Below are 26,198 nucleotides of genomic sequence, written 5' to 3' on the forward strand. Positions count from 1 at the left end.
TTTTTTTTTTTAAAGAAGGATACTGTTGTGGCTCCCCAGGCCTTATGTCCACCGAGGGGGGTGGGGGCGGGCACCGCAGAGAGACTTGGGGAGGGGTCCGGGCTCCTCGTGAGAACGTGGCTGTGGGGGCTGGGGCTCCTGAACCCACCGGCGAATTCGCTGCTTCTAACCACCAAGCCACCCCCTACCGACCCTCACATGCCCCAAAGTGGATTCCTTTTCTTTTCCTTAGAATGGCTTCCAGTCGATAACCTGGTGAGTATCCTTGCCATGCCTGGCCCTTCTGGAAGACCCAGGTGGGCACTGTCCTGTTGGCCACCCCCCCCAACCCTGGACAAGCACGTGGAAGCTGCAGGATACCCCCTCCCCCCCCCCACCGCCCGGGCCGTGCCCACCTGTGATTTGCCTGTCAGCTGGGGCTGGTCTATTCTGCCCTTCCTACAGCCCCACCTCTTGTCCCCTCAAGTCCCAGCCCCCAGGCTTGTTCACACCTGGAGCAGACCCCTCCTGAACTCCCACGTACCCTCCCCATGAAAATTTGCCCCTTACCTCCCAGGAGCTATGGTATACTGTGGCTCTAGACTTCTAGGGCCAGAAATCCTCACACCCGGGGTTCTCATTTCCCAGCCAAGAACACGAAAGCTCAGGCAGGCCAAGCAGGCTTTCTAGGGGTGCCCACCTGGGTGAGCCTCAGAGCCGGCACCAGCCCCCGGGGTCCAGGTCTCCCAAATCCCCTCCAGCGGCCTTTCCTCTGGCCCTTGCTGCCTTGTGATACTCTATCGACTGGTGCTTGGGTGGCTCAGTTGGTTCAGCCTCCGACTCTCGGCTTCAGCTCAGGTCGCGATCTCACGGTTTGTGAGTTCGAGCCCTGCACCGGGCTCCACTCTGACAGCACGGAGCCTGCTTGGGATTCTCTCTCTCTCTCCCTCTCTCTTTCTCTGTCCCTCCCCGGCTTGCTCTCTCTCTCTCTCTCTCTTAAAATAAATAAATAAACTTAAAAATAAATAATAATTACGCTCGCATGTTAGCGCCAAGGACTTTGTCTTCACACAGCTTTTTTCACCTCTGCATCATCTGCACCAGTGGTTCTCAAAGTGTGGTCCTTGAGTGGGCGGAGTTCCATCCCCTGGGAACCGGTTAATGGTGTGGACCGTCTCGCCCCGCCTACAGCCTTAACCTAGCGAATCAGAAACTTCCAGGGCTGGGGCTCAGCCCTCTGGGTCTTGGCAGGCAGTTTCCTGATTCTCTGTGCCCACGTTTGAGAACTGTTGCACGTTGGGGTCTTGGAGGGGGAGTTAGTGGCTGCTTGAATTGCCAATCAGAACTCGAGAGGAGGAGGGGGGCATAGTCTTGAGAGTGGGACGTGCACAGGTGTCAACCCTACAGGAGCAGTCCTTCCCGACTCAGAGGTTGACGTGTCGTCCAGGGGGCTCCGTCGGTGTTTGTTGAATGAAGAAACGAACCAGCAGTCCTGCAGAGGCGGGTCCTGTCGGGGACGCCAGTGTGGCCCCCTCCCACGACTTGGGGTGGTGCTCAGTACTCCCACACGTGCTCTCTGGAACCCAGGGGATCCCACAGAATAATCCTCACCTCCCCTGGGCTCTGTCACACCCGACGCGGACCCTTCACTCGCTTCTTTCAGACAAGCGAATTTGCCAGTTCTCCTGGTCCGTGTCTAGGCGATGCTTTCCGACGGCCCTTCAATTAACATTGATACACGGCACCCTCAGATGATCGCAAACCCTAGGACCCTGCCTGGAAGCAGACTGCTCTTGCTTCTAGTGTCTGGGCGATTGCTCAGTCTGTCTGGCCCACCCCAGCCGGTCACCGCTCGCAGAATCTGGCTGGTTGACGCCTCTGGTGATGAGCTTGAAGCCCTCTGTTTGGGAGATAGGGGCAGACCTTGGAGTAAGGTGTCCGGCTCACTGTTATATCCCCAGCACCTTGCCTCATGCCTGGGACGCCGTAGGGACTCAGGCAGGATCTGTGGACTGAATAAATAAATCCACAAGCTACCGCACTTACCACGAGTATTAAGTGAACCCTGCGGTCTGGGCTGTGATCGTGTTGTCAATGCATCTAAATGCAGGGTCGTCTCTCACTTATGCCCAGCTCACTACTAGGCACGAGAGTGTCCGGGCCCCAGGCTTGCGTCGCTCGGCCCCGCTCCAGGAAGGAGCCCGTGGGGAAACCCGGCTCAGGGTGTCCCCAGGTGCTGGCGGGAGCCAGGTGCGGGGAGCGGCCGCTGCTCGGCCTGGTCGCCTTCTGCGGGGAGCTGACATCTGGGCTCAGACAACAGGCCACGTGGGGGCGGAAAGCGTAAGATTTATAAACAAGGGTCAGACCGTTTCTAAATAAATAGGATACCACATAGAGTAGCGAAGTAACAGATAAAAGGAAATACAAGCTGCCTCAAACTCTTAAAAATAATTCAAATATTTGCATCGTTCTGAACCAATCGCTTACAGAGTAGTTTCTTTTGAAACTTTGCCTGCTGCCTCAGAGGATTCTCGGCTGTAAACTCTACCCCTTATCTCCCTTTGAGCTCTCTCTCCAGGGAGCGGCTCACATTCCAACCCGTTTCTTTCGCTTTCGTTGCCCGTGCACTAGCCTGCGACGGGGCTGCAGACCCGCGACAGCAGCACCTGGGAGCCTGTCAGGAATGCAAACTCCCAGGCCGGCCCCAGACCTCCTGAAGCTGAATCTGCATTTGAACAGGTGCCCAGGTGGCCCCTGTGCCCGGCGCAGTTGGGCAGCTCTGGCTGGTGGGAACCTGGCGTCTGTGTCCCAGTTCTCAGGGCCTGTGCTGTCCACTGAGCAGAATGCCCCGCATGAGTGTCAGTCCTGACGGCACTTGGGACAGTTGGACATTCCTGATCTCCTGTGCGGTTGCTAGACAGCCAATCGTTCTTCTCCTTGGAGGCAGAAGCATGCTGAGGGCAGGACTCTGTCCTGTTTGCTGTCGTATCCCCGGCACTCGATCAGCTCTGCACCTGCTGAGTCCCGTGGTCCCTACCCAGTAGTCACAGACAACATTGGCGAAGGAACTGGTGAGGAAAGCGGCACCCGCCCCCAGCCTGCAGGTGCCTGTCATGCCCCACACTGCCCCTGTTGGCCTGGATGTGTAGAAATTTGTTGATGATCACGGTAGATCCGAGGGCTGAGCTTACCCGGCGGTGAGGGTAACCGAGGGCTGGGGAGCGTTTTCTTGCGTACAAAGCCCCCAGCCTGTGGACAGTGCATATGTAGGTCACTTATTTTGGAAAGTGTAGCTGCGGATATGTAAATCTAAGATTCCTATTGTGCTAGAGAAACAACGTGGGGTCTCCTTCTTAACAGAACTGCCCTGGAAGGGAGGGAAGAATTAAGAGGGATCCAGAGTCCTGGGAGGGCACAGGAAGGCCCCTGGCTTCAGCCCAGAGCTCTGAGGGGGCCCATTGTCAAATGGCCTCGCTGTTCCACTGAGAGAGCCCCTGAGCCGTGTGAAGTTTGGGGGACCCAGGGCCAGAGTCCCTGAGACACAGGGCCAGGATACAGCTTAACAGTGTCTTCAGGATCCTTTCTGGGCCTGGGAGAGCCCGGGCGGGGGACTGGAAGTTAAGTTTATCAAGGTCTTCTGGGAGAGTTTACCCATGTTTGGTAAACTCATCAAACCGGTAGATGCAGATTCAGTCTCTATTGTAAGGTCCTCCTTGGGGGTTCTGGGAGGAATCGAGGGCATTCTAAATGTGGGTTTTTCTCCTTAAAGTGCTGCAGTCTTACTTGAGCAGATGGGAGATAAATTGGTGAGTTAAAACAGCAAGACAAGTTTTAAGTAGCTCAAAGCAACAATAAAGGAAGTGTCACAAATGTCACAAAGCCATGTCTTGTCAGAATGTGGCCCAGGCAGAACACACAGTTCTCCATCTGCCCTGTCTATCTGCCCATGCACCCATGCACCCACCCACGTACATACCTGTCTGCCCATTCATGCATGCGTCCATCCACTTATCCACCCTTCTATCCATTCATCCATTCACCCGCCTATCTATTGATCTATCCACTCATGCGCCTGTCCACCCAGCTCCCCCATCCATCCACTCATCCATCTGTCCATCTGTCCATCCGTCTGTCCGTCCGTCCGTCCATCCATCCATCCATCCATCCACCCACTGACTCATCCATCCATCCATCCATCCATCCATCCATCCATCCATGCATGCAGTCAGCCAACCACCCACTCACTCATCCATCCATCCATCCATCCATCCATCCATCCATCCACCCACTCATCCATCCATCCATCCATCCATCCATCCATCCATCCATCCACCCACTGACTCCATCCATCCATCCATCCATCCACTCACTCAGCCATCCATCTGTCCATCCACCCACTCACCCATCCATCCATCCATCCATCCATCATCCATCCATCCATGCAGTCAGCCAACCACCCACTCACTCATCCATCTATCCATCCATCCATCCACCCACTCATCCATCTATCCACCCACTCATCCATCCATCCACCCACTCATCCATCCATCCACCCACTCATCCATCCATCCACCCACTCATCCATCCATCCACCCACTCATCCATCCATCCATCCATCCATCCACCCACTGACTCCATCCATCCATCCATCCATCCATCCATCCACTCACTCAGTCATCCATCCGTCCATCCATCCACCCACTCACTCATCCATCCATCCATCCATCCACCCACTCATCCATCCACCCACCCACCCACTCATCCATCCATCCATCCATCCATCCACCCACTCATCCATCCATCCATTCATCCACTGACTCCATCCATCCACTCATCCGTCCACCCACTCACTCAGCCATCCATCCGTCCATCCATCCATCCATCCATCCATCCATCCATCCATCCACCCACTGACTCCATCCATCCATCCATCCATCCATCCACTCAGTCATCCATCTGTCCATCCATCCACCCACTCACTCATCCGTCCATCCATCCATCCATCCATCCATCCACCCACTCAGCCATCCATCCATCCATCCATCCATCCATCCATCCATCCATGCAGTCAGCCAACCAACCATCCATCCATCCATCCATCCATCCACCCACCCACTCAGCTATTTATTATCTGTCTTCCTTCTGACTTGCCCACTTTGGCTCGCTCTTGTCTATACAATGAAAACATGTCGAGATCTGCTCTGGGCTAGAGAATGTAAGGGCAAACACTTGCCTTGTCCTCTAGGAACCAGCACAGCTCAGAGCATTTGTCCTGCTTTATCTGAGAGCTTGTTGCTGAGAGCCCTCGTCTTCCCCCTCCTTCTGTCAGATAGGGAGCCCTGGATAGTTGAGGAGGCATCATCCATCCCTGTCTCCCTCATGGCCAATGGCATAGGGCCTGGCATGTAGCTGGAGCACTCAAATGTGTGTTGAATTGAATGGGCCTGGGGGTTGATGAGGGATCAGACAACCCATCTTGGTGGGACAGGTTTGGAAAAGCTTAAGGAATGGTGGTGACAGGCATATGTTAAAATAGGACTTAGAGGATATTTTGATGGGACCATCTCTTGGGCCCCTTTCCCCATCAGGTTTCAGGAGGCGGAGATGGAGGGGGGGTGGACTCCTGCTCCTACCTCCTGCTTCGTGTTACACTCCTGGGTCTGAAACGCAGCCACACGTGATGTGTCCTTGGGGATCCCCACATGACAGCTGAAGGAGGGCATGGGGCTTGGGGTCTAGACCAGACCAGCTCTCTCTGGGTGGTTGGGGGACCCCTGGATAAGATGCAGTGCCTCGCAGGGCTCCTGGCCCTGGCTCACCAAGGTTCATCAGAGGTTGGGCTGCCCCCCTGCCCCCTTCTCCCCCAGGCTGACCTCTCTGTTCTCACAAAGCTACCCTTTCCTTCCCTTGAAGCCTTGAAATCTGATAATGAAACTAATACCCAATATTTTTGCCTCCAAGAGAGGCAGGAGATAAACAGGAAGGCCTGAGGGATTAAGGTGTCTTTCTGAGGGCCTGGCTGGGAGTGGGGTGACATCTCTGTGTGGAGCTGAGGGACCCAGATGGGGGCCGCTCTGCCTGATGCATTTTTCCATTTGTGTAGAGAAAATAAAACACAGAGAAAAGAAAACAAGCCGTAAAATACTTTGCAGAAGTCTGAGCGTGGGCAATTGCCACTTGATGTCCCCTGACAGCTCCAAGAGGTGGGAGGGAGGGGAGCCCTGCCTTTTGATGTCTGGCCTCTGAGTTTTCTTTTGTGTGACCGGTTGTTTGGGAAGAATCTTGTGTTGGTGTAAGGTGCATATGGAAGACGGATACCACCTGGGGCTCCCCTTGGGGTGGGGAAGGGGGGTTGCTGAGCTCCCTGGAGGGGCTCAGAGGTTCAGGCAACCGCACTGTGGAAGTGGGGGACAGCTAGCACTGTCTTTATGGAGGAAGACACAGGAGTAGCATCTGCCTCCAAGAAGGACCAGAAGATACTGCTGGTGGGGCTTTTCCCAGTACGAGAGGGCCTTGAGGAAGCCAGACCTGGGTGCTCTTCCCAGATCCCTGTCCCTGGGCAGGGGTGCCAGGTCCTTTGACTTCTGTGCCAGTAGGAAAGCTCCAGATTCTGTACTATAGTCCCCACTGTTCCTTCCAGTGACGTGGGTCCTTTCCTCTGAGGCGCTGGGCCAAGAGCCAGAAGACCCAGGTTCTGGTCCTGGGCCCCCATTTATTGCCCTGGTGCAATAAATGGTAGGTCACTTAACCCCTCTGAGTAGCCCTCAGCACCCTCATCTGGCTGAGTCCAAAGGGACAGTGGACATGCATACACATGCACAATGGTCCCTTGTGCTGGTGGGCAGGTGAGGCTGAGCTCAGTCCCAGACACTGAAGGGGCTGAGGGACCCTTGGTAAGACTCTCAGGACTCATTCTCTGGCCTCATTTGCCTTCTGATTGCTTCCACACTCAGGCATAAACTGAGGCTTTCCCCCTTGTGGCCCCCACAGTGCCTCCCCTTGAGCCCCATCCTTCTTGTCAGTTGAGTGACTAATGGGCGTGTCTTTAGCGAGAACATTTAAAGAAACGTGTACTGTCAGAGAGACCAAATTAAAGAGGCAAAATTTTTTTAAATCACAAAAGTAATAAATGAATAAGAAGCTGGTACAAATTTGTGCCACTTGTGTGGTAGAAAAGACACATAGTTTTTAATGCATCGTATGTAAGAGCACTGGACGTGGTAAGAAAAAAAAACAACCCCACCTTATTTGAAAACTGGGCAAATGGCATGAACAGGCAACGTACACACACACACACACACACACACACACACACACACACACAAAAGAAATATAACTAGAAAAACAAACACATGGCGAAATGTCCAACCTTACTGGGAATCAAAGACATGCAAATTAAAATCATGTGTGTGTGTGTGTTTTCCAGACGAACTGGCGAACGTTAAAAAAAAAAAAAAAGAATTCTGATACTAAATGCGTGTTGTTATTTTTTTTTTCAAGGGTGTGGCGAAATAGTAGCTCTCATATCCTGCTGGAAGGGAGTAGAAGCTAGGACAGCCTTTCTTCAGGGCAATTTGGATCCTGAGTTAAAAACATGTAGATTCGAAAGTTAACCCGGTTGTGCTGTCTTGAGAAATTCACTGCACAGCAGCCATCAGGGCAGGGCACAAATATACATCCAAACCCGCCTCTAAATGCACCTATTGGGGATTCCAGGGAGCCAATGACATATATGCATGCAGGAGAGGATTAGACAACCTTTCAAAATCACGATGAACTGTATCTGGCATTAAATAGTGGCCATCATTGTGAGAAAATGGGCCACGAAGTGAAAATGTACAGTATGGTCCATGTCCATGGGAAAGAATAAAATAGCTCCACAGCTGAGCAAAGGTTAATTCAAGCCTGCAAGGAGAGACCCCTGCATTAACAGCAGTCGCTGGAAATCTGAGTGCATTTTTTTCCTCTTTTTTTGCTTTTGTTTATCAAGTGTCTGGCCCCACGCATTTCTTTAGACGTTATGTAAAATGCGATTTGAAACATGCTTAGCACAAAAGCAGGCAAAGTGTATTGAAGCAAGAGTGGGCAAGACGTAAGCTGGAGTTACCCTGGAGGTACGAGCCTACAGAAGCAGGTCATGGGTGTCATGGGGTGGTCTGAGGGGGCCGCACTAGATGCCAGGGGGCTGGGTGGGGGGGGGGGAAGATGGGCCAGGGACAGACGTTGAAGCCACGGCTTGGAGGATAAGAAGGATGCAGACAGATGAGGCGGAGCCTGGGGAGAAGAGGGTCACGGAGGGGGCAGGCAAAGGGTCCTCATGCATGGAATGCTCTAGAAACTGAAAAAGATTTGGGACAGCTGAAACATAAGAATGAGAGCGGGTGAGCAGAGCTGCAGTGGGGAGAGAAGCAGGACCGGCTTATTCGGAGCTCCGAGGGCTGTGACATCTGATTTAGATTTTACCCAGAGGAGCATCGGCAGGGCCATTGAGAGATTTTCAGTTGGCAGTGGACATCCTTAGATTGCAGCTCAGAGCCGCTGAATTGCGCGTGGTGTTGAGGCAGCCTGGAGGGCCCAGCTTGGGCGATGGATGGGGTGGTGAGGAAGGGATGGGTTTGGGGGAGGTGCCTCTGGGCCCAAGTGGAGGCCCCACACGGGATGCTGGAATGCGCATTTGGGAGCCAGGAGTACAAGGCAGTGACATCTGAGCAGAGGGGAGAGGGTGCTGAGTCCTGAGGGGTGTGCAGGGAGCAGGCAGAGGCAAGCAGGGGCTGGGCAGGAGGAAAAGCAGATAAGAGGGTGCCCAGGGCCGTGCGAAGCTTCCCGAGGGGAAGGCGGGAAGGATGACAGTGTAGAGCCCCCCGCCCCCCCCCCCCCCCCCCCCAGCCCTCAGTGCACTCAGAGCAGCCCAAGACAGAGGACAGCCTGGTGGCTGGAGCTCAAGGGGGTGGGCAGTGTGCTTGGCCAGAGCCGAAAGCCCTGGAAGCAACGCAGGGGTCCGCTCTGGCTGCTCTAACAGAAAACCTCAGGCTGGGCGCTTAACCAACAGACATGCATGTCTCAGGGTTCCGGAGACTCCAAGTCCAAGGTCAAGGTGTCCAGTGGGTTGGTTTCTCCTGGGGCCTCTCTCCTGTGCATGTGCACCCGGTGGGTCCAAACTGCCTCTCCCTATCAGGACTCCAGTTGCATTCGCTGACGGCCCACCCTCGGGGCCTCATTTTGATGTCATCACCTCTGGAAAGGCCACATCTCCAAACACAGACCTGTTCTCGGGTGTAGGGTTAGGGCTTCTGCATACAAATGGACAAAGGGGCATCATTCGGCCTCCCTCCCCCCCGCCCCCACCAATAGGCAGGATCGGGGCGTGAGATGAGGCGGATGCCAGCTCCACCTCCCAGCTTTGAGGGGTGTGTATGTGTGATGGAAGGGTTGGGGATTGCAGGTTGCTGGGTAGAAATGAACAGACTCCGTTTGAGAGGGAAGCAGGAGCCACGGCCGTGGTTCAGGTACTGCTGGGTGGCCGGTGGGTGCTTCTGGATCCAATTTTGGATGCAAAGAGGGGAGCCAAGGAGAAGCTCCAGCCGAAGGACTGCGGTCCGGCAGGGGAAGCTGGGGACAGTCTCTCCCGCAGCCCAGCAGTGGAGCGGGAGATGTTGGGGACGGTCTCTCCCATGGTCCAGCATCGGAGTGGGGGGGATTCTGGGGACAGTCTCCCCTGCGGTTCAGCAATGGAGTGGGGGGATGTTGGGGACAGTCTCTCCCGCGCCCCTGCCCTGACGCCTCTCCCTGCCTCCCCGCAGCCTGTAACTGTAACCTGCACGCCCGGCGCTGCCGCTTCAACACGGAGCTGTACAAGCTGTCGGGGCGCAAGAGCGGGGGCGTCTGCCTCAACTGTCGCCACAACACCGCCGGCCGCCACTGCCACTACTGCAAGGAGGGCTACTACCGCGACATGGGCAAGCCCGTCACCCACCGGAAGGCCTGCAAAGGTAGGCAGGGCCCCGGGGCCTCGCGAACACCGTCCCCTCCCTCTGCTTTTCCGTTTCCTGGTCCCGGGTACGGATCTGCCTGGAAAGAGAGCGGGTCATCTGCACGCATGCGCACACGCGCGCGCACGCACACGTAGCGGCCTGACGCATGCGCACACGGGCCCCCGGCCTTCGGAGGTGGAAGCCAGAACAAAGGGGCGATGGAGAAGCGGCTCCGAGGAGAAGAAAGGAGGTGGGACCCCGGTGAGGGTGCCGGCCCCGCCCCCGCCCGGCTGCTCCTCCGGCTGCACAGGTGCGCCGCATACCACAGGCCTGGGGTCAAGTTCGCCAGGCTTACCGGCGGCGGCACAAAGGGCCCTCTTTTACTGAAGCCACGCGGACCTATTCCTTTGGATGTGTGCGCGCCCCCCTTCCCCCCGGCCCCCCGGCCCTCGCCCAGACACACACGGTCACCGTCGCGGTGAGGTCGGCCCGCTTCAGGGGCAGGGTCTCCGAAGGAACATTTAATCCACCTGCAAATAGCTTTGCTTCTCAGGACACGAAGTTAAAGGGAGACCGGAGACTATTTTCGGTCACGGAGGCGAGCTCGAATGTTTTAACTTTCTGCGAGGTGTTTTTCTCCCCTCGCAGAAAAGCAAAGGACAGATGACTCAGAGGAGCTGATGACATGCCAGGGAACTTAGTGACATAGGGGGTGGGGAGACGTGGCCCCCTCTCCGCTCCACCCCCCGACTCCACACTTGCTTTTGGGAATTCCAGGAAACAGAGCTGTCCGGGCCCAAAACTTGGGGTCTAGGGCCAGAGCTTGCCGTGAGCAGGGCTTCCCAAGAAGATCTTGATGCTTGAGGGCTCGTGGCCACCATCCAGCGTGGACGGGGTCCTGACGCGGACCTGCGTGGACTCCCACACGGGCAAGACCCCAGCCTTGTCAGGCTCAAGATGATGAGCTGCGGTCGAGAAACCCCTCAGTGGCCACGGCTTAGCCTTTGGATGAAGCCAGAGCGTCTTATCAGGAAGTCTGCCAGATGTTGGGCACTTGTGTGCAGGACCGATCACCCGAGTTGTGGGCCTCAGTGCGGAATGAAACCACGGGGCTTCTTGTTCTGGAATTGCTAAGAATTTAAAAAATGGCAGCAGCAGCAGCAGCAGATCCTTAACCAAGCACGTGCCCTTGTGAGCCCCGGGCCCATGAAGCCGGCCCTGCTTGTGGAGAATTACTTTTCTCCAAAACAAAACAGCCTCCCGGTCTGTCTCCTCCAGGAGAAATCCCTTCGGTTCCCCGGGAACACGGATGAATCCGGTGGCTCCCAAGACACCAGCAAGCTGTCCTTCCAGATCTGTGGGCTCAAGGCTGCCTCTAGTGGTAGTCAAGAGAAGTTTACGCCTAAAGGCAGCTGGGCTATTTCCGCCTCCCCAAAACAGCCAATCAAGGTGAGGCTCCCCCAGGAGACTTTGAGTAGCAACTGAGGTGGCCTGGGAGAAGGACCCCAGAAACGTCTACCATGGCGGGAAGGCATGACCAGGGAGAGAGGGCTTTGGGTTTTGAGACCATAGTTGGAAGGTATCCAGCCCCTTTGCTTCTTGTCTTTTGTTTACAGAAATCAAAGCCAAAGTCTTGGAAACAACTGGTAGGCATAGATTCCTTGGGGGAAATTTTAATCACCGGGAGGCATTCAGGTGGACAGCCCCGTGCCCGTTGTGGAGAAGGTCTCAGCTCTGCGTTGAAGGGCAGTGGTTATGTACTGTGATGCCAGTTTCTTTCTGCCTTTCGCGAAGGAAAGTTGTGTCCCCTACAGAGGCAGTTGGGAGCGGGGGCCTCTGTCATCTTACCATTTGCCTCCTCTCCCTCTGCTCGCTTGATGTGGGAAGGTGCAAGAGCCACGTGTGGCCTCTCGTGGCTCAGGGTGAGATGTCCGGAAGCCACAGGGTCCTGGGAACCTGCAGATTATCCTCTGGGGCCCTGCCACTCCGGTTAAGTGGCGTGGAGACACCCGGTGGTCCTGTCTCGTTATTTCGAGCACTGTGGCTGGCCTTGGTGGCTCTGTCTTCCCTCTGAGCCTTGGACAGCAGCTGCCTCCAGGTTTGGTGGGACCTTGGGATAAGAGCCCAAGGAAGAGGACAAATGTAAGAACCTATTCTGCCCAGAAGGACGCCTGCGGATCCTGCCAGGGAAATGTGACAGGCAGGCAGAGGTGGGACAAGGTGTCTCCTGACTGCAGGAGAAGACAAGGCTTCAGGGATCCTGCCTCCTAATTGGGGAGGAAAGACAACTGCGAAGAAGATCCCTTCCCTGATTGGTGAACAAGAGGAATGCGACCTGAAAGGTCCCACCTTTTCATCGGTGAGAAAAGGCGTCTCTCGGAAGTTCCTGATCTTTCCCCTTCCCCCTCCACGGAGGGGCTGAATCTTTGAATCCTCTGTTCCCCCTTGGGACGTCTCCCACCAGACTGAGACCCTGAGCTCTTGGGGGGAACCGGCTGCAGGAGGTCAGATGCCGGCAGGGGACTGTGTACCTTTGAGGTGTTCAGACAGGAGTCTCTCTGTCCCTCCCCAACTCCCACCCCACGGAGTCTGTCCATCGTCTTGTCTTTGCAGGGCGGGACAGTTTAAGGAAATGGTCCCAGCATTTTGCTCTGTGATGGGTTGCTCTCAGAGGCTGCTGAAGTCTCCCAAGTCCTGGAGATGTGCAGCCTGGCCAGGCCCCGGCCTCCGGGGGCTCACCTTGGGGAGCCCCGTCATGGCCTCACTTTCTGTGCTTTTTCACTCTGTTTTGGAAGCATTGCACTGGGGTGGGGGTGGGGGGCACTGGGACAACTGACAGAGGCTCTTGACTCCAATCAACAGTTGACCTGAGGGTGCTTGGGAATGGCCACTGGGGCCCTCTTTACCCCTGACTTCCCAGGGCCTGGGAGGAGCCCCAGGCAGGGGGCTGAGGCCACCCAGGCACTGCTGATGATTGGCTGGCTCTCGACCTTGATCGGTTGGAACAGGGCTGGACCCAGACAAGAACAGCTTGGAGCAAGGGCATTAGATTCCAAACGTTATTATGCAGTCGTCCCATTTGGGAAGTTACATAGCAACAAATTCGTTGGGTTCTTTCTCCCCTCCCCTGGTTTAGAACCAAGCCCGGGGCTGGCTGGCCGGGCTGGTGCATACAAAGGGCTGTAATAAACATGCCCAGGGAACAGGCGGCTGCACTCTCGGCTATTCAGTGCAATTTCACAGCACTGGGAAGGCCTCATTATGGCGTGGGCTGTTGTCCTATACAAAGTCAGATGAGATGAATTTCTCCCTTTTCTCCGCAGAATGGTTTGTGAAAGATACTCTCATCCTGGAATCTGTCAAAAGATAGGCGGTTTTGTTTATCGTTTGTCTTCTTTATGGACTTGGGGGCTCTTTTCTCTTTGGGGCCGGCAGAGAAGACGCCGCCTTTTAACCATGCCAGCCGTGTCTCCATTTAAACGATATTAATTTATCATCTTCCCGAACCATCTGTGACGGATAAAGACGTTCCGGGAGTCTCCCGCGAACCGAGTCGCGAAGAGAATTAAGAAATTAACCGCTGCATCTAGTGCCCCCGCACAAAAGGGCTTGAGTCCCACGTCGCTGAGCAGCAGGGTTTCTTTCGCTGGATGCGCTGCCCCCTTCAAAGCCGCGGTCAGCGTGGGCCGCTGCAGGTCACCAAGAAGGTGTCCGGGTCCTTGGAATATGCGGGCCGTCACGGGGCAGCGCGCGCGGTCCTTGCCGCTGCCCCCCCCCCCAACCCCCTGTTTCTTCCCTCAGCTCTGCGAGAGCCTGGGGAGGAAGTGGGCTCCCCGAGCCATCCCCTTTGGCTCCCTGACCATGAGTGCGGCTCCCCGTGTCTTTCCTACCCTCGATTCTCGACCATCACTCCAGGGCACCCTCCGTAGATTTCTCTCTAACTTGTTCTCACCCTTGGTTGCAATTTGGAATCACCTGGAGATTTGAAAATGCTGATGCCTGAGTCCTACCCACCCCGCCCTGGGGGGATTCTGGTTTATTTAATGAGTCAGATGAGACCTGAGCGCTGGGGGATAGGAGTGAGGTGGGGAGTTGGGGGGCTGTGCTGGCATTGAGAAAGGAGGCGCTCACAGGGATCCCCAGGATTTATTCTTTTGAGAGGAGAGATTTATCAGTGAATTCAAGTGTTTTTTTTATGGCCCTCTTGATGAAAACTGGGTGGGAGGGGGTTGTGTTTAAAATTTAAAGAAAAAGAAAAAATTAAATTTTGCCGGGCAAGGTTTGGAGCTTAGCTGGTGCGTGCTATGGTGCTTGTGTCCGGAGGAAGGCATTGGATCAGCTGGTTATCACAGCTAGATTGTGTGTGTGCGCACGCGCGTGTGAGATTGGATCATTTGAGGGTTTAGTCACAGCACAGCTAGGAGCCTGGGACCCCATACTCCTTCCTGACTCTAAGGTGGTGTCCATCCAGCCTACAAAAGCCTAATAGCCTTGGGAGCGCCCTTTCTTTCTGTGGGTCCCTTGTGACCTTTCCTTTCCCTGTCTGTTATGCCGGGACCGCAGGGGAAAGGATGGTTGTCTCAGGCAGGAAGGCACCCGGCGGCCACAGCAGCTCCCAGCTTAGAGGACAGAGACCACCGCACGAGGGGATGGGTGCTATCAGGGTGCTATTATGGCCCAGCACCCATGGAGAGAGAGAAAATCCCCCATGGAAGAGCCAGCTCCGACTGTGGCCGCTGTGGGCGCATCCTCTCCCTGTTCCCTGGGGAACGTGGAGGTCAGAAATCCCGATCTCTGGCTTTGGCTCCGGGTTCAAAGCCTGCAGCGGCAGGAAAGTCATGTGACCTCCCTAGACCTCAGTATCCTTCTCTGTGAAATCACGTCCAGATTTATGATCTCTGAGTCCCAGCCAACTTCCACATTCTGCATCCCGCGTGCTCTTTTTAAATGTTCAAAGTTTTACGGGTCCCCCCCCCCCCCACCCCATAACAATGGGACAGTGTCCTGTGGCCGTGAAGTTTGTGGCCCGGGAACTTGGAAAAGTTGGCGGAGCCAGGAAATCGAGTGCAGGTGGTTGGGTCCCAGGGTCTTTACAAGTGAAGAGAGTCGTGGCTTCCGGGACCGGCCCACACAGTGCCCTGCGGGGCCTTCCAGGCTCTACTCTGTGTCTCATTCCCTGGCACCCTGGGTGTCAGCCACCTCCTCTCTGAAGCCCACCCATCCTGGACATTCCTGGGGAGTCCCCAGAGGCCCTGCTCTTGAGCAGAAAAGCTCAAACTTTGATATCTGAGCTTCCCCAGTTGATGGAGAGCATTTTGCTTGGGGGTGTCGAGGAAACCAGATGATGTAGAGGAGGTCCCGGCACAAGGCCTGTGCTCCGTACCTGTTAGCCGTTAGGCGACGGGGTTGGGGGGTGGTGAAGATGAATAACTAGGGGTCCCTGCCCCCGCCAGCACGCACACAGAGCAGAGAACCTCAGGTTGCCTTAGTGTGTTCGGTGAGTGGAACGGCCCCTCTCACGGGCAGGGCTCGGCCCGGGTGTGGACTCGGAGGCCGATTCCCACGGGACTGGGCAGGGCCCCGGGGGTTTGCCCCAATGCCGTTGCACACTCTCCATCAAGGATTGACACGCCTTGGGAGCAAAAATGACAAATGAGTTGAATGGCAGAGATGGGTGCCGGGCAGCTGCTTGCGGAGAGGTGGAGATGGGCCGCGTGTGTGCCCAAGTACATCTCAGGGCTACTAAGGAAGGCCTGGCAGCCTCTTGGGGGCTCCTGACTGGCCTGGGGCTGGGAGGGGGATGCCAGGCCCCAGCTGGCCCCCACTACCCCACTGCACAGGACCCAGGCCCTCCGGCGCCTCCCCACTCTGCTGTCCAGCCTCTGGCCACCTGCCCTGCGCGCGCGCACACACACACACACACACACACACACACACACACACACCCACCCCTCAGCCTCTCTCTGGGAACCATCTGTAGGACCCGTGCCTTCCGCCTCAGCTGTAAATCAGGTGCAGGAAGGCTATGGTTAACTAGATCACGGAGGGTCAAATAACCCAGCTTGGGATTACAGGGCTCTGCTCCCTTTTCGCTTCCTGCTGTCTGCACCTTGATCCAAAGGTGGCAGGGGAAAGGCGAGGTAGTGCGACTTGAAACATTTATTCTTTTGTGCCTTGTTAGCAACTGCTGGGAGAAAGGAAAACACAGCTAGGGAGGAGGTGGACGCAGACAGCTGAGATGCACTTTGTGGATGTAAATTATCCTCACTCCCTCATGAGCATGGAGAATTTAGGAGTGGGGGGTGTTCTACACTGGGGTTGCTGATGATCTAGGATGTGAGGGGATTATCTTTCCTGCTGCCCCCCGCTGGGGCCGGGATTTGGCCCAAGTTTGTGCACTGATTGAGCAAGTATTTACTGAACACCTGCTACATGCAGAAGCCAGGGTAGTTACAGAGGTGACTGAGGCAGACACATTCCCTTGGAGCTCACTTTCTGGAGGGAGGTTGATGGCAAGCAAATGAGAAAAAGTAAGTAGCGGATTATTATAGATTGTGGTGAGTCACATGGAGGAAATACACAGGGTGGAAAGAAAGCGAGCCAAGGCAGAGGGCAGGGCCAGCTCCTGGGAGCGTGGATGGGAGGTGGGCCGCATTCCAAGAGCAGTGGAAGCCATGAGGTGGAGCAGTCAGGAGAGGAGAGACTTGAGTGATATGTCTGGCTTAGCTTTTAAAATGTTCCTTGTGCCACAGATGAGAGGAAATGTTTGCGAATCACAGATCCAACAAAGGACGAGATTCACAATATGTAAAGAACTCTCGAAACGCAACAATAAAACAGACCATTCAGTTAGAAATGGGCAAAATCCTTGAACAGGTACTTAACAGAGATGCGCAGATGGTAATTAAATACGTGAACCCTCATAGTCATTAAGGAGATACAGAGTAAAACCTTGAGACACCACCACATACCTGTTAGAACATGGAAAATAAGAAATACTGACAATTCCAAGCATTGGCGAGGCTGTGTAATGACTGGAACTCATACACCACTGGTGGGAACTCAAAATGGCACAGCCACTCTGCAAAACAGTTTGGCAGTTTCTTACAAAATTATAGGTCTCCCGTAACCCCCTGCAGTCCACACCGTGGAATACTATGCAGCAATGAAAATGAATGGGCTTTTGATCGACACAGCAGCACAGACACAGCTCAGGTGCATTTGGCTGAGTAAAGGACGCCGGTCAAAGGCTACATGCCATACATCTATACATTGTACGTACTGTATGGTCCCAGAATACCATGTTCTGAAAAGGCAAAGCTATAGGACAGAACAGATCTGTTGTTGCCAGGAGTTGGGATGGGGGGCTGACCACAGAGGAACAAGAGGGGCTTCTTGGGAGAGTTGGAATGTTCTGTATCCTGATTGGGTGATAGTGATGGTAGGAAGCTGCTTCCATAGGACTCTCTGACACTGTGTCTTTGGACCTCCCTGTTCCCCATCTCCCATTCCTCACAGCCCTGAACTCACTTGGTCACCAGTTGTCCTTGGGTCAGCACTCACTCCTCCTCCTGCCCGGTCTCCCTGAGCCCCACCTCGCCGGTCTCCCACCTTGTACCAGGTCCCCTCCATTCTGGAACACCCCATCAGCCCTAGCCAGCCTTCACATTTCTCTTTTTGGTGGCCAGTCCTCACCTTGTTTTGGGGAATGCAGAAAAAGCAGGTTCTTGGATACCCCTTAGCGCCTGACATTTGTCCTCTCCCAGCACCACCTCTGGGTGAGGGGCTTCCCACCAGGCTTCCCCCATAAGGCCTGACACACATACAAGAGACGTGGGAACCCTTTGGATCTGAACCTGATTTTCTGACGATGCTGGCCTTTTCTGTCTTCCTGTGCTACCGTCACCTGCACCGAGCGTGCTCCAGTCCTCCTCCCCCTTCTCCTGGTCCTCTCGTCCTCCCACTTCCTCCTTCCTCTCTCTCCTTGTCTCTCCTCTCCTCTTTTCTCACCCCCCCTTCCTTCCTCCTCCTCTCCCTCCTCCCCTTCCTCCTCCTCTTTCCTATTCCTCCTTCAGCTTTCCCCTCCTCCCTCCTCCCCTTCCTCATCTCTCTCCCCCCACCCTCCTCTCTTCTCAACCCTCTTCCCTCCTCCTCCTTCCTCTTCCTTCCTCCCTCTCCCTCCTCCCTACCTGATCTCCCACAGCAGCTGGAGCTCACCCTGGCCCACATGGAGGGCCCTGCCTGCTTCTGCCTTCGTTGTGGATGGCATCCAGGCACACAGACCAGTCTCATCAACGCAGAGGAGAATGTTTCACCCCCACCCAGCACCACAGGCACACACGGCCCTTGGGGGAGCAGCCACATTCACTGGCAGCATGAGCAGGACCCCCAGGCTGCTTGTCTGCCTTCTCTCGAGGCCAGCAATGGGCCTGGGAAGGCGCGGGGCTTAAACAGTAGACGTTTATTCCCCACAGTCCTGGAGGCTGCAAGTGTGAGGTGAAGGAACCTGCAGGGCTGGATTCTTCTGGGGCCTCTCTCTGTGGCTTACAGATGGCCACCTTCACCCCCTGTCTTCACACGGTCTTACCTCTGTGTGTGTCTGTGTCCTCATCTCTTCTCAGAGGGACACCAGTCACATCGGTGACCTCATTTTACCCTACTCACCTCTCTCCAAAGACGCTCACGCTCTGAGGTACCTGGGGTTAGGAACATGGATGCTGGGGGGACACAGTTGAGCCTGTACGTGAGATCAGGTCCAAAGCTGTCCTTCCCGACTGGCCGGAAGCCCGGTGGCAGCCGTGATGACCTCTGAAGCCGGGGTCAGCGCTGTGGTTGTTCCCTGTCACCCCTTCTGCCTGGAGAAGCTTCAGAGGGTCCGGGTGCCGAGCCAGCTCCCCTGTCCTCTGCAAGCATGCCCCCTGGAGGGTCCTGCCCGACCCGGAGGGCCCCCTGGGGCCAGGTCTGCGGGAAAAGGAACCAGATCCCCTGATAGGAGCCCAGGATGCATTTATAAAAGCCACAGTGTGAGCCGCGGTGGAGGCGGCCGGCCTCAGACATGCGCCCCGTCCTGATGGTGGCTGTGGGCCCTCAGGGACCCGGGACAGAGCGCATCAGAAGGTGCTGGGAGAGGCAGTGCTCGGGACAGGCGGCCCGGGGTCGGGACGGTCTGCCTTTCGGGTCAGCCTTGCCAGGGCACCCAGAAACGCCTGGTGAGCTTCTCTTAGCCGACAGACCGAATCTCCGCGAGATCCTGGCGCAGCTCAGCGGGCGACAGTGTCGGGGCAGGACGGTCAGAGGGTGTGGACGGAAGGCCGGGTGCACTGGGCGCCGTCCTCTGGGCCAGGACCGCAGTGACGGCGGGGGTGCCGGCTGGGTCCTTGGAGCCGTGGAGACAAGCAGTACACTGTTAAGTTGGAAGTGACTTTAGTGGCCGTACAGACCTCCGTCCTTACAGATGAGCCCCTTGTGGTCCAGAGGGGGCGAGGCACTAACCTAGAATCACACAGCAGTACTGGCAGGAACAGGCCCGGACCTGGGCCTCCTGAGGCTCATGTGAAAGCGCCTGTGTGCCCCGAGCTGGCTGGCCCTGACTGATGGCCTTGGGCAGAGACGGCCCGGGCTCCCCTCTGCACCGGGAGGCACTCCAGCCCTCGTGAGAAACCTAATCCTCCCGCCTTCTCAGGGCCCTGGGCTTCCGTCTGGTCTCACCTTCCTCTTTGTGGAAAAACCTCGGGTACATTGTTTCCCATGACCAGGTGCTGCCTGGCCCATGCAGACAGGGTGACCTGCCATGGAGGGGATTGACCTCGAAAAAGTGGCTGACTTCCAGGGAAACTGGAGTCACCAGATGGGCTCCCAGGGGCGGAACGCGCCCTGCCCCAGCCCCTGTTCTCGGAAGAATTAGGGAAGCTGTCCTCGTCCCCTCCCCGGACCCCTGGCAAAAGGAAAGACCTCCGCTCTCTTCACTTCTGCATCTCCCACCCACCACCACCCCACACCCCTGCTCAGCCCCGCTCCACCCCTCCACTGCCCTGCCTGCTGTGGTGCCCCTTGAGCCAGTGCGTGTGAGTTTGTAGGAGTCTGTGTGTGTGTGTAGCTGTGGGGGTCTAAGTGTGTGTGCACGTGAGTTTGTAGAAATCTGGGTGTGTGTGTGGCCGTGCTTCAGGGTTGAGGGGACACGGCAAGCTCCCTTTGGTTTTCTCTCCCCAGGGGCCAGGGCCTGGGGCCTCCTTTGTGGGCTCAGACTCCCTCCCTCAGACGTTGCTAGCGGATTGTCTTGTCCCGGGCTACAGAGGAAGCCACTGTGGGGCACTGTCAGCTGTCGCTTCTTCTCACACCTTGAAGCTCACCCTTCTTTGCACGGAGGGGAGAACTTGGGCTTTCTCTGCCTGTGGGTTTTGGGGGAAGGTCCTCACTTTGGGGCTGTTGTGCTTGGACTTGAGACTGAGCTCCGGGCGAGGCTGTCAGGATTGCACCTGGCCGCCTGTAACAGCAATCCCGCCAAGTCTTGGTCTCAACAGGTAAGCAGGTCTTTCTCCTTGTCGAACAGGAACTCCGGAGGGGGCTGTCCGGAGACGCTGAGGCCCTCTGCGATCAGGCCCCGTCTGCCTCCCTTCCCCTGTGGTTTTCCGGGCCAGCGCGCAGTCCCCTCCTCTGTGGCTGTGCCGATTCCACAGGCTGGCGTGAGGAGCCGAGGGGACGGCGTGTGAGAGCTTGTGGGTGCGCTCAGGTGTTCACAGGTATCCGGGCGGTGGCGCTGAGCTGGAGGCATGCTGGTCCCACTGCCCTAGAAGGGACCCGAGCAGGCCTTCTGAGGCCCCCACGTTTTGGGACCTCGGTGGCGTCTCTTCCTGGAATAGCGATTTTTGCAGAAGCACAGCCAGCCTGCTGCCTCTGTCGGACCAGGTGAAAGGGGCCAGTGGCTCAAAGTGTTGGCAGAGTCGGGGCAGATAGATTGGAAACCCAGCAGGAGGCAGCCCCTTTCTCTGATCCAAGGACGGGCCTGCCCTCACGGAGGATGGCCCTCGGCCCCGACTGCTGTCAGCCGGCGCCTGGCTCCCGCCCAGGCAGCCGACAGGTCACCAGCCGCGAGGGGCAGCAAAGACTAGAGGTGGGCAGGGGGTGAGGTGAGGTGAGGACTGTTGCCGCCTTCCTGATGCACCCCCCACCCCCACCCCTGGCCCAGATTCTGCTCTGGACAGCTCCTGCCTCAGGAGAGGCGCCCCGTGCCCACGGTGGCTCGGCTCTGGCCCTTCAGTGCCCGAGCAACCTTTGGTGACCTCCTTGCAGCCAAGTGCCTGGATCCAGAAGTTACTGGCACGCAGCTGTGTTCCGTCAGCACGGAGGGGAGGAAGTTTGGCAGGAATCTTTGCATTACCAGCAAGCTTGCAAGGCAGGCCACCGGAGGTCAGCTGGCATGAGCCTCGGGAGGCCACACCCACCTGGTCCCTGTGCCCCCATCAGGCTCGGGACGGTGGGGCGGGGGGGCCGTGCTGGGGCCCTCAGCTTCCACGTGGCCGTCTTAGAGATGCTGCCCGTGCTCGGTCACCCTTCCCGCCGCAGGAGGGGACTGAAGGGCCCAGGGAGAGGCCAGAGGTTTGCTCCAGCCATCTCCCCCTCACAGCACAAGCCCCAGCTTGTGTCAGGCTGAGTCCTTTCTTACTAAGGAAGAGGGGACAAAGGAAGACAAGACCAACAGGGAATGAACATGAACGTAGGGCTGATTTAAGAAGACCTGCTCCTAGCGGGGATGTTACTGCTGTATACACGGGAGAGATTGGGATGGTTCCATTTTGCTCCCATGGATCCTTCAATGAGAGAAAGCCACTGACAACCTCCCCCGCCACCCCGCACCCCGGGCTGCCCACATGACAGCCAGGGCCTCCCTTCCCTGGAGGGGACCCTCTGCTGGACCCTGGCTGGACCCTCCGCTCGCCCTTATTTTCTTGAACGTCTTTTTCCCCATTTGGGGCAGAAACACCAGCTTCCTGCAGACAGCGCCCCCCCCCCCCCCCCTAACCCATCACGTTCAGCCAGGGAGTCAGGTGCCCCCCCCCCCCCCCCCGTTGTCTCTGCTGTCTGACCTGCCCAGTGGGGCCTCCACCTCCCAGCAAGGCCGCTCCCTTTCTGCGAGGCCCCGGGACGTTTCTTCCCCTCTCTAGTCTTGGCACATCCAGTCAGGGTGTTTAGGTGACCCCTGTGTCCCTTCCTGGTGCGAAAGCTTATGGGTTGTGCCATCCAGAAGCCTGGGTCTCGGGCCACCTGGCTGCCAGTCAAGGCGGGCACAGCAGCCTGGAGAGTCCCACCTCAGACCTGGCCAGCCCCACAGCTCTGTTGGGCCCCCAACTCCATTCCTCCCACCTGGAGGGTAGGGAAGGACACCTGGGGGCCAGGAGCTGGCTGGGGGTGGAGGAGTCAGGGGCACAGACTCACCCGCTGAGATTCTGAACTCTCCCACCTGTGATCAGCCTGTGGGCTTGGCCTTTGCCAAAACATCCTCGAGCTCGGGCCAGCCTTCCTCTCGGGGCTCTGGAGGGGCTCCCCTGCTTTGCTTCCCTGCTGCTGAAACAGCCTTTCAAGATGGTCCATTTTGAGGGGCGCCGGGGTGGCTCAATCGGTTGAGCGTCCGACTTCAGCTCAGGTCATGACCTCATGGTCCAGGAGCCCCGCGTCGGGCTCTGTGCTGACAGCTCGGAGCCTGGAGCCCGCTTCTGATTCTGTGTCTCCTCCTCTCTCTGCCCCTCACCTGCTCACGCTCTGTCTCTGTCTCAAAAAATGAATAAAACATTAAAAAAAAAAAAAGATGGTCCATTTTGATTTTCATTCCCCATTTCCAGGTAGGCAGGTGGCCAGTTCTCAGAGCCTCTGGAGTGTGTGTGTGTGGGTGGGTTTGGCCCGCTCTTCGTCCGGGATGGGATTCAAAGGGGAGCCCCAAGGGAGGGGCTGGCCACTGCCCGCCCTCTGACCCTCCTGTTCTGTGTCCTCCGCAGCCTGTGATTGCCACCCCGTGGGTGCTGCTGGCAAGACCTGCAACCAGACCACCGGCCAGTGTCCCTGCAAGGACGGCGTGACCGGCATTACCTGCAACCGTTGTGCCAAAGGCTACCAGCAGAGCCGCTCCCCCATCGCCCCCTGCATAAGTACGTGCGAGCCTTCCCCCACCCCGCCCCCGCCCCCGGCTGCGCGGGAGGGAAACCCTTCCTCAACCCTGACTGCTGACGTCCAGCGGGTTGAGCGCTGATGGACGTGGGGTCTCTGTGTTCGATGCGCTGTACTCGGTGGGACCCCATGCGAGCCCCCCCACCCCCCTGCCATACCCGTGGGGTTCTTGCAGAAGCAGCTGGGAGCTCAGCAGAGCCAGTCTGCTGTTTTCCGTCCTGACAGTGACTGAGTCTCCTGCCCCCAGAGGAAAGCGAGCCACTTTCCTCCACCCAGGGCCTGTTCCTGTATTCTGCCTTGGCGCTGGACCTGGGGTGGCTTTGTCCCGGGGGTCACCGTTGTGTCTGCTGCGGGGTTCCAGTTTCCCCCCTGCCCTGGCAGGTTCACAAGGGACTGACACTACAGGTTCCCGTGCATGACCCCCCCCCCCGCCCCGGGGCCATGATGGATGACAGCACCCCTTAGTGTCTTGGGGGCCTCTCGGCCCAGCTGTTAACTCCTCAGTCGCTGAAACCAGGGGAAGGGATGAGCAAGACGGCAGGGGTCACTCAGTGGTGGTCCCGGCTCAGAAGGGGCTTACTGTTCTGCAACCGGTAGGATGATACCAGGTGTCATGATGGAGACTTAGCCTTGGCTGGACGTCCAGCCTGGCTGGGAGCCGGCCCCCGGCCTTGGCCTTCTCGACTCCTTGTGCAAGGCCAACTTAACCCAGAAGGGAGAGCAGAAAAATATCGGGTCCCGGCTAAGCAGGCCGACCCGAGGGATGAGGTCTGTTTCTCCAGAGCAAGGGTGAGCCCACTCTGGCTCTGGGGATTTGACCCGTCACCTGTTTTAGTGTGGCTCAATGTTTGCTTTTGATAATTTTTTAATGCTTGAAGGCAAAGTCAGAAGACTAATGTTTTATGACGTGTGGAATGATAAGCAATGAAAAGTGAAGTGTCCATCAAGTTTTATGGGGACACGGCCACGCCCACTGGTTTATCTGCTTGTCTGTGGCTGCTTTGAGCTGTAGGATAACTGAGTAGCTGCAGTGGAGACCGGACGACCTGCAGGGCCCCGAATGTGTCTACTGGCTGGCTCTTTACAGGAGAGTCCATTGACCCGGGATGTTCCCAGGGGTCCGGTAACAGCTGATAACCCGGACCCCGGCCTTTGGGAAATTGAGCTCAGTATCCATCCAGGGGAGAAATGGTTTTCACGACTACCTATAGCTGTCAGAGTCTTAGTATTGGCAAAAACCCTTCTCCTCCATCTGTCCGAAAAGCTGCAGAGTGAACCTTTGTAGAACGCTGGGGGGAACCCAGGGCTGCCACGGGGAGGTGGGGCTGGGGGTCGAGCTCAGAAATGGCTGGAAACATCACTTCAAAGCCCTTGAAATGGAGCTGATGGTCCACAGTCTGGGGACAGAGGGAGGCAGAAACCTCGGGAAGCGGAACCCTCGCTTTCTGACCCACTCTGTGCCTTCTCTCCCTTCCCCTCACAAAGGGTGGGCCGATGCTGGGCCCAGGCATTCCCACGGGATTCCCGTGTGTTCCTGCGGCCACTCGCTGGCTACAGACGCCCAGACAGTGTTCCCTGGGGGCTGGTGCCTGACTTGTCACAGGTCTGGGAGCCAGGCCCTCTGCACATGGCCCAGTACTGGCCCAGGCACTGGGGTTGGGGAGCCCCCATTGCTAGATGTATGTGGGCCATCGATGTTCCCTCCGGAAACTCTGCTGGGACCGCGTAGCTCATGAGGGCCAAGAGAAAAGTCCCCTGAGAGCAGGATCTGACTCCGAATTGAGAGCTGGGTCCCCTGCCCATTCCTTCTGAAGGTGACTCTCGGGCAGGCCCCCAGGCCTGAGTGTTCCATCTCGACCCACCAAACCTCAGGCCCCAGCTGATCCAGAGTCTTGAGGTTGAGGGAGGTCTTGCCCCCAACAGTCAGATGGTGGCCAGAGTCTGGGGGATTCGTGGAGACCTTTGTGACCCTTCTGTTCACCAGGGGAGGCCAGTCCCTCCCCTGAGGGACCGTTGGTCTGTGGTTTCCCCCCTGGAGACTGGCTGAACCTCCTCCCCTTTCCTGGTCACAGGGCGGAGTCAGGAGCTAGTATGAAAGAATTACCATTCGAGGTACAAAGGGAGCGACCCCCGGAAAGCGCATGTGTCTCTGAGGCCCTTGGATCTTCCGTGGCCGGTCTGTTCTGGCCACGGAGAAAATGCCTTAGTTTGTGAGGTGTGAGCCTGCGGGAGCCCAGGCCAGGGGCACAGATCCCCCTGCCTCGTCCCTTCACGTGCCTCCCCGAAGGAGAACAAGGCCACATTCCGGGCACCCGTATCAGCTTCGTCCTCCTCCCTGGCCCTCCTCTTCTGGAGTGGGGAAGGGAGGAGGGCCCAGGGAGGAGTCTGTGCTGTGCTCGTCTTTTTCTAAGTCCAAAAGTAACATCTTCTCACCTGGTTTTCTCTTCCTCCCATCCCGAACCCCACAGAGATCCCCGTGGCACCCCCGACCACCGCAGCCAGCAGCGTGGAGGAACCGGAAGGTAGGCGTGTCCTGCTTCGCCGTGGGGAGGGGAGGGGAGGGGGCTGCCACAGGCCTCAGAACACCATCGGGGCGCCGCTGGGTGTGAGGGGTACCCCTGGGCTGGATCGAGGAGGATGGAAACACAGGGCATTTTCCCGTGATGCTCCCCCCAAGATTAAAGGGAGGGGGGCTTCCTGGTGCCTGTGAACCAGCTTCTTGCCCAGGCCTGAGGCCCTCAGAGCTGCACCCCACCTGCCGGTCCCAGGGTCACAAGCTGCCTGCATGCCCAGCTGGGGCTGCAGAGAAGGAAGGAGGTGGGGGTGGGGCTGGAAAAGGCACCTCGAGCACAGGACTCAGGGGGACCGGGAACCCGGACCGGAAGAAGGTCACACCCTCGCTGTCCCTCCCCTCCGCCCGGAATCGGGCATTCTCTCCGCCGGGAAGCTCGGCCCCGAGCTGCGGCAGAGTGGGCAGCCCACGGAAATCACAGCTCCTTTCACACCACGTGAGAGGCGGTGCAGATGTCACATGGTGCAGCTATCACGCAATACCGTCTGTGCCCATTTGTTGCCTCGACATGACGGAAG

The 26,198-nt window shown here is 57.1% G+C and overlaps 1 protein-coding gene across 4 annotated transcripts in view; it reads left to right on the forward strand.

The window, feature by feature from the left end:
* Window positions 1-26,198, forward strand: part of NTN1 (netrin 1) — a 188,903-nt gene that overhangs the window by 112,215 nt on the left and 50,490 nt on the right. For all 4 annotated transcript variants that reach the window (XM_053211778.1, XM_027047705.2, XM_053211777.1 and 1 more), the window contains exons 3-5: window positions 9,780-9,968; window positions 22,940-23,089; window positions 25,577-25,630. In XM_053211778.1, the coding sequence (XP_053067753.1) occupies window positions 9,780-9,968; window positions 22,940-23,089; window positions 25,577-25,630 (393 nt within the window). The remainder of the gene's footprint in view (window positions 1-9,779; window positions 9,969-22,939; window positions 23,090-25,576; window positions 25,631-26,198) is intronic.

Source organism: Acinonyx jubatus, chromosome E1 (genome assembly GCF_027475565.1).
Source record: "Acinonyx jubatus isolate Ajub_Pintada_27869175 chromosome E1, VMU_Ajub_asm_v1.0, whole genome shotgun sequence".
Taxonomy (NCBI): Eukaryota; Metazoa; Chordata; class Mammalia; order Carnivora; family Felidae; genus Acinonyx; species Acinonyx jubatus.